General features: G+C 47.8%; 2 protein-coding genes across 4 annotated transcripts in view; both read left to right on the forward strand.

Annotated features, from left to right (window-relative positions):
* The window catches only part of mypn (myopalladin), a 30,348-nt gene extending 28,605 nt beyond the window's left edge, over positions 1 to 1,743 (forward strand). For all 3 annotated transcript variants that reach the window (XM_023963236.2, XM_023963237.2, XM_023963238.2), the window contains 3 exons: positions 66 to 225; positions 330 to 463; positions 550 to 1,743. In XM_023963236.2, coding sequence (XP_023819004.1) covers positions 66 to 225; positions 330 to 463; positions 550 to 728 — 473 coding nt within the window. In that variant the 3' untranslated portion in view covers positions 729 to 1,743. The remainder of the gene's footprint in view (positions 1 to 65; positions 226 to 329; positions 464 to 549) is intronic.
* Positions 1,744 to 3,328: 1,585 nt separating this feature from the next.
* atoh7 (atonal bHLH transcription factor 7) lies at positions 3,329 to 4,343 on the forward strand. The gene has a single exon (XM_004077507.5). The coding sequence runs from the start codon at positions 3,448 to 3,450 to the stop codon at positions 3,874 to 3,876; it is 429 nt and encodes a 142-aa protein (XP_004077555.1). The 5' UTR covers positions 3,329 to 3,447; the 3' UTR covers positions 3,877 to 4,343.
* The last annotated feature ends 1,993 nt before the right edge of the window (positions 4,344 to 6,336 follow it).

Consider the following 6,336-nt stretch of genomic DNA (forward strand, 5'->3'; position numbering starts at 1 on the left):
TGCAAAGTGTGAGGGGTCACTGCTAGAGGGGGGCTTCAGTGCCGGATGTGTCCTCTCCGCTTCAGAGAAGGAGACCAAGCACGCCCCCCAGTTCGTGGAGAAGCTGCAGAACATGGGCATTCCTGAGGGGAGCCCGGTGAGGCTGGAGTGCCGGGTGGTGGGCATGCCGCCCCCGCTCATCTTCTGGAAGAAGGACAACGAGACCATCGCCAAAGACAGAATAAGGTGAGTGCAACGGAAAGGTGTGCGGACATGTTGGATGATGACATCACATCCAACCAAGCCCCAGAAACATAGAAACAGACGATGGGTTTCTTTCCCATTTGCAGTATGACTCAGGATGCTACAGGATACGTGTGTCTCCTCATCCAGACAACCGGCAGAGACGATGCCGGCTGGTACACGGTGTCGGCCAAAAATGAGGCCGGGGTCGTTTCCTGCACCTGCAGACTTGACATCTATGGTAAATACCTGCAGCAGCCATGCAGTCCTGTGCTTTATTGACAAACGCTGTGTCAGCATGTGTTGTAACGCCGCCTGCATCTTCAGCGCAGTGGCATCAGAGCGTCCCACCCCCCATGAGGAAAACCCCCCGGACAGGCAGCCGCTACGCCGCTCTGATGGGACAGGGACTCGACGTCAAGTCCGCCTTCCCCACGTCCGACACCAGCCCCATCCTGTTCGCCAGCTCCCCCCCCGAAGCCACGCTGGAGAGCGAGGAGCTGTGAGCCGGGCGGGGGCCACGTCCTGTGACCCCCCCTGAAGGATGAGCAGATGTTGCATCAGCGAGGAGCAAACAGTCTGTCACCATTCCTCAGACGTGGAGCCTTTTACATGCAAAGGCTGCAAATGAGTCTTAGCTCCCGAGCCCCCAGCATGGGGGGGGGGGGGGGGGGGTCCTGTACATTTAAACGGTTTTTAATGTTTTTCAGCGTCATTCAAGCCGCCGACGGTCTCTGAATATCTGCTTTTGCTTTGTAACAAACCCCTTTACTCTGAAAAGCACACAGGTCTGACAGCAGGCCGTACGTTCTGCATTGAAGGCATTGATCCTATAGCTGCTGCATCAGAATAACAGCAAGAAATATTGATCACAGATGAACGTTTAGGAGCAGAATCTGCAAACCGATCAGAAACATGGAAGCTCTGAAGTTCTACTCCTAGCCCTTGTGCTATCTGTGGGGTCCAGATGACCCCAAAGGGGAGTGGGGTCCAGATCTGGGGTCGGATAGCACAAGGGCTAAACGCTCCACAGGACTTTTCATCCCATCCCCTCCGTGTTCCTCCAAAAGAAAACCATCAATTCCCGCCTTCGTCCATATTACAAACCATTTTCTAAAATGTTGCTGAGGTGCAGCGGGTCTCCATCAGACCAACCGGTTTCTCTGCAGGTTAGGGTTCGATTCCTGCAGGGGTTCTGGTCCGTCTCCATCTTCGCCGAGTTCTGATGTTTATTTGTTGGAAGCTGTTTCCTGTTTCTTTATTGACACTGAAATGCCCTGAAGCCTTTCCGGAAGCATCCGTGTGTTTGGACATCAGGATCACGTCTCACATTTCTGCTGGAGACAGACTCTGTTTATATAAAATGTCTCATTCAGTCTCTTTTCCTGTGAGTTTATGAGTGTTTATCGGCTTAAGTTGGTTTGATTTCAGGTGTTTGATGCTTGAACTATTTTCAACTGATGTAAAGTTGCACACTGTAAAATACTTTTGTTTGAATAAAGTTCTATTTCTTCTTACAAATTCTTTATTTGCTGGAAAAATACAACATTTTCACACCCTTGTAAAAAAATGGAGGTTTTCTGAAACTTTTTTTTCCCACTTTGTCATAATCAGAGTCATATTATCTTAAAATGATTCCACATTCTGGACAATGAGAGAAGCACCAGAGTTAATTAAGCATCGCTAATAAGTCCAATTAAAAAGGATGAGGGTTCAAATAAGCATATAATTCCATTCACCTTCCCTGACCCAGATAGACGGGAGCCTCGTCTGACCAGCTGCCACGCCTGCTCGCTGTTCACGCTGCCGTCAGGAAAGGGATCCGCATGGGAAAGGGAAAGGGAAAGGCTCTGATCCGCATGGAGGTTCCTCCAGTTTCTGCTGTGGTGACATATGGCTTTAGACGGAGGGCAGGGCTCAGACGGGCCAATCGTGTGAAGGGCTAGTTCTTCAAGACGACCACGACCAGCAGCAGCTGGCAAACTACACCAGTCTGTAATAAATGAAGCGACTGGTAGATGGGATTATCTGCCCAAATGCACAGCTCACCGGTCAATCTGAAGACCAGCAGACAGCATGAGACGGGCGTGGGTCCGGCGTTTAATCATTCATAACCGGCCTGAACACAACAGCTCAGTCTGTCCGTCCGGCCCCAACAAAGGAAGAGCAACAAACAAACAGTTCCTGCAGATCAATAACAGAGACGTCCACCTAAACACAGACGACAGCTCAGACCTTTGCTCTGAAACCACTTCAGACGCCGTGTCACCGGCTGCTTCTTCTTCAGCCTTACAGGATGAATTATTCATTTCTCATGAGGGCGTCTGATAATGTGAGTATTCAAAAGCTCAGATGCAGCAAAAGCGCGTTCTGGTAACGTTAATCTTCACAGCATCTTGGTCCATATTGTTTCAAAGCCATAATCCCCCTGATGTGCAGCAAAATCCCCGCGGTTGCACTTCTGTTGCCTGGAGCTAATCTCAGATTATGGCTATCATGACACTAAGAAGCAAAAGTGGGATTGTTCTCTGCATCCCATGACATCCGGGAGTTTCACTGAGCCAAAAACCTGACGGTGATCCGCTGGTCTATGGAATCATCTAGAAAGGACGTCGTGTTCATCTGGGAGTTTAACTCAACAGATTCACAGAATTTACACAGAAAAACATTCAGTTAGAAAAAGAACTGAAATCCTAATAAACCTGAAAAGCCTCAATGTAGAAATCCTAAGAACATTACTGTGATCCAGACTCTGCATCAGCAGCATCAAAGTGCTTTCAGTGCTTATTGGTTGACGTCCTGTTTTTGGTGGCTCCAACTGTCCAGGAGGTGAAGCTCAGACTGGAGACGGTCAGTTTCCAATGTGTCCGTCAGCTGTGGGGAGCTGAACCTCCAGATGGTGGACCTGGTGGTGTTTGGGACACATGGCTGAAGCCAGGAAGCCTAATTGGAATTTCATTAAGTTTTGTGTGAGTGTTCAGAGTGGGCGTGGCTGTGGACGAGTCTGTGTTTTTCTGATATTGAGGAAGGGGAGATGATGGAGGTTTGGGGGGGGCGGGCCTCCACCTGCTGCCACCTGTTTGTCTGCTGCGTCTTATAAAAGCTGCTCCTCGCCGTCTTCAGGACCACAGGCGGCCCTGAAGTCCATCCGGGAGCTGTGACTGGCATCTGCTCCGACATCATCGGCTCCATCCGCTGAGGGCTTCGCCTCTTTGCACAGAAACCATGAAGTCCCGTCGACCCAGCTGCAGCGACTCCGGGTCCGAGTCCTCTGAGCCAGACTCCAAGAGCCCAGAGAAGTACGAGACCGCCACCAGGAGACGGATGGCCGCCAACGCCAGAGAGAGGAAGAGGATGCAGGGTTTGAACACCGCCTTCGATCGCCTACGGAAGGTGGTGCCGCAGTGGGGCCAAGACAAAAAGCTGTCCAAGTACGAAACCCTGCAGATGGCCCTCAGCTACATCATGGCCCTGAGCCGGATCCTGACGGACCCCCGGAGGCACGCTGCGCCCCACAGGCAGTGGCTGGACCTGCAGCTGGAGGCCGTGGAGCCCCAAACCTTCTCCTGCCTCCTGGAGTACGACCAGCCCAGGGCGCAGGACTACGTCCACTCTGACTTCTACCAGTTTGAGGCCCCCCAGCTCCACCTCTGAGGCTGCGGACCGGCGGTCATGTTGGACGTGAACGACAGCGGGAAGACTGACAGTAAATACCTTTGTATTGTTTTTCTGCTTTGAGGAGGGACCGTCAGAGGTTTGGAGGAACGTGGAGTTTTGTTCAGACTTTAGCAGAAGTGGAACTAATAGAACCGGCTCACCGCTTCCTCGGTTTTGGCCCAGAAATGCTGTGCAATGTGGAACGGATGGAGGAAATCCTGGTCTGAAGTGCTCGTCTGTAGAGTTCAACCATAGGTGTCATTTCCACAGACCTTTATTTTGTTAAATAGAAAGTTTTCTTCCAAAATAAAATATTGTATTTATGAAAATCTTTTTTTTCTCTTTTGCTTTGGATTTTACATCTTTTTTATTGTTGGTACTTTCACACTTTTTCAAATTGAGGATTAATGTATTAATGTAAATGTAATTAAAATAAAGGCTAAATATAGAAAACAAATCAAGAAGTTGTGTTGAATAATTGCTGCTTTTGTCTGGAGCTCCTGTGCCTCCAGATAAGCCTGAGGGACGTCATGAGGGGGAGAAAACACTCATTATAGGAGACGGCTTCAGAGCTTTGCTCACCGCTAACGTTTCTATTAAAAGGTTTAAAAAGGCTGATTTTAAAGAATTACAACAGGACACAAATGATTGACACGCCCCCCCCGCCCCACCAAGAGGTTTGAGTACGTTTGAAAGGTGGCACAAGCTGCAGCAGATATGGGGGGGCAGGATTTAAGCGGCATTGTGTGCGGATGGCTGCATGTAATCGCTCTGTTCAGAAGCGCCCAACCATGAAGACCCAGACTCTGTCCGAGGACGTCAACCTCCTGACGTGGTTCCTTTGTCACCAAGAAAACGATTGAGGGGGCGGTCCTTAGACAGGTCCTAATGCAGATGGTCATAACGGGTCAGGAAGCCCGAGAAGTGTTTGCTTTCCTAATCAACACTCTGACAGTTGGAACGCCGGCCAAGAGCAGATCAAGAACAGCCTGATGCCCCTGAGGCAGAGGTAGAGGGGCAACCATCCAACCAGACGCTCTGCCTGAGGCCAATCAGCCTGCACCACCAGAAAATCTTTTAAAAGCAAATAAACTGATCACCGATGTTGGAAAATCCCTTCTGGATTGAGGTACTGCAGGTTGATTTCACTGTAACATAAAAACGACCAATCACAGCGAACAACACACGTGTGATGCAGCAGAAACGGATCCGTCCATCATCAAGGATGGTGGGGGAACCGTCCACCTCCCAAACCTTGGAGAGTCACTGACTTGAAGGTCAGATATTGTAAAAAAAATAAAAAATAAATGAAGAAAGAAAGTAGTGAAACGGCTAAAGTAGTCAGAAACAAAAACGATACTAAAAAACAATTTATCTCCAACTTTGAGGTTCAAACTGACATAACAGATTAGATACTTTGTCCCAGCAGGAAAACAACTAATGTGGTTGAACATAATAAAGTATACTATAAAGTATTGAATACTATAAAGTATTCAATCACATGAGTTGTTTTCCTGTTTCTCTTTCTTTATTCTAGTAGCTTAACTCCTCCTACAATGTTTCATCTATTTCAACTGTTCAACTCTTTCAGCTTTTTCCAGCTATGACTTTTGGTCCTTAAAATCCTTGAACTTTTCCAGATATTCCAGGATTTTTTTCTCTGTTGAATATGGATAAAGGTGGAAAGATTTCATGTAATCCATGGACACCAGTGAAGATCACAAATCATTGAAGAAAAAAGGTTCAGAGCTCTGTCTAGTGGGTCTAGATGACCCACCTCCCAATGTTAAAGTGCCTAGGATAGAACAAGGGATAAATGGGGAATCCTTCTTTCAACCATTATTACTTCAACATCCTGTCAGCTGGACACAACACAAACTATAAATTATTCATGAGACTTTAAGCTGATTCCAATTCTTTCTGTTTTTTTTAAATACGTTTTAGTTTTTGAAATACAAACCTTTCCATGGGTTACAATGTGAGAGGCTTCCGACATTTTCACCCAAATCCACCCTGTTTCTGCTTCTTGTTTCTGACACCGTAAAAACGTTAAAATGCTCACGTGGCTTTTGGCTACAACACATCTCAGTTTATTAACAAATTGACTTCAAACTTTGATTACCTTTCAACAAATGTCCCCGCTCTGGCGTGACGTCATGTGCCGTGTCGGTGGACGGAGGAAAAAAGCCGCCAACTTGGATCACAGATGATCCACACGTGCACCCCACGTGCACTAGGGGTGCACTCCTAGTAGCTTCCCGGGATCTGGTGTCAGAGCGTAAAAAGTGAATAAAACAATGAAGTTCAGAGACGTCAGTCTATCCAGCATCAGCACCACAAATCACTACATCTCCCATGATGCCTTGGGTTAACGTGAACCGTCACCAAAGGCACACGTGTGTTCTAACGGTCTGCAGAACGTCTGAAAGATAACAGTTTAGTTTTCCTTTAAGGTTT

This window comes from Oryzias latipes, chromosome 15, assembly GCF_053564925.1.
Source record: "Oryzias latipes strain Hd-rR chromosome 15, Olatipes_Hd-rR_3.1".
Lineage (NCBI taxonomy): Eukaryota > Metazoa > Chordata > Actinopteri > Beloniformes > Adrianichthyidae > Oryzias > Oryzias latipes.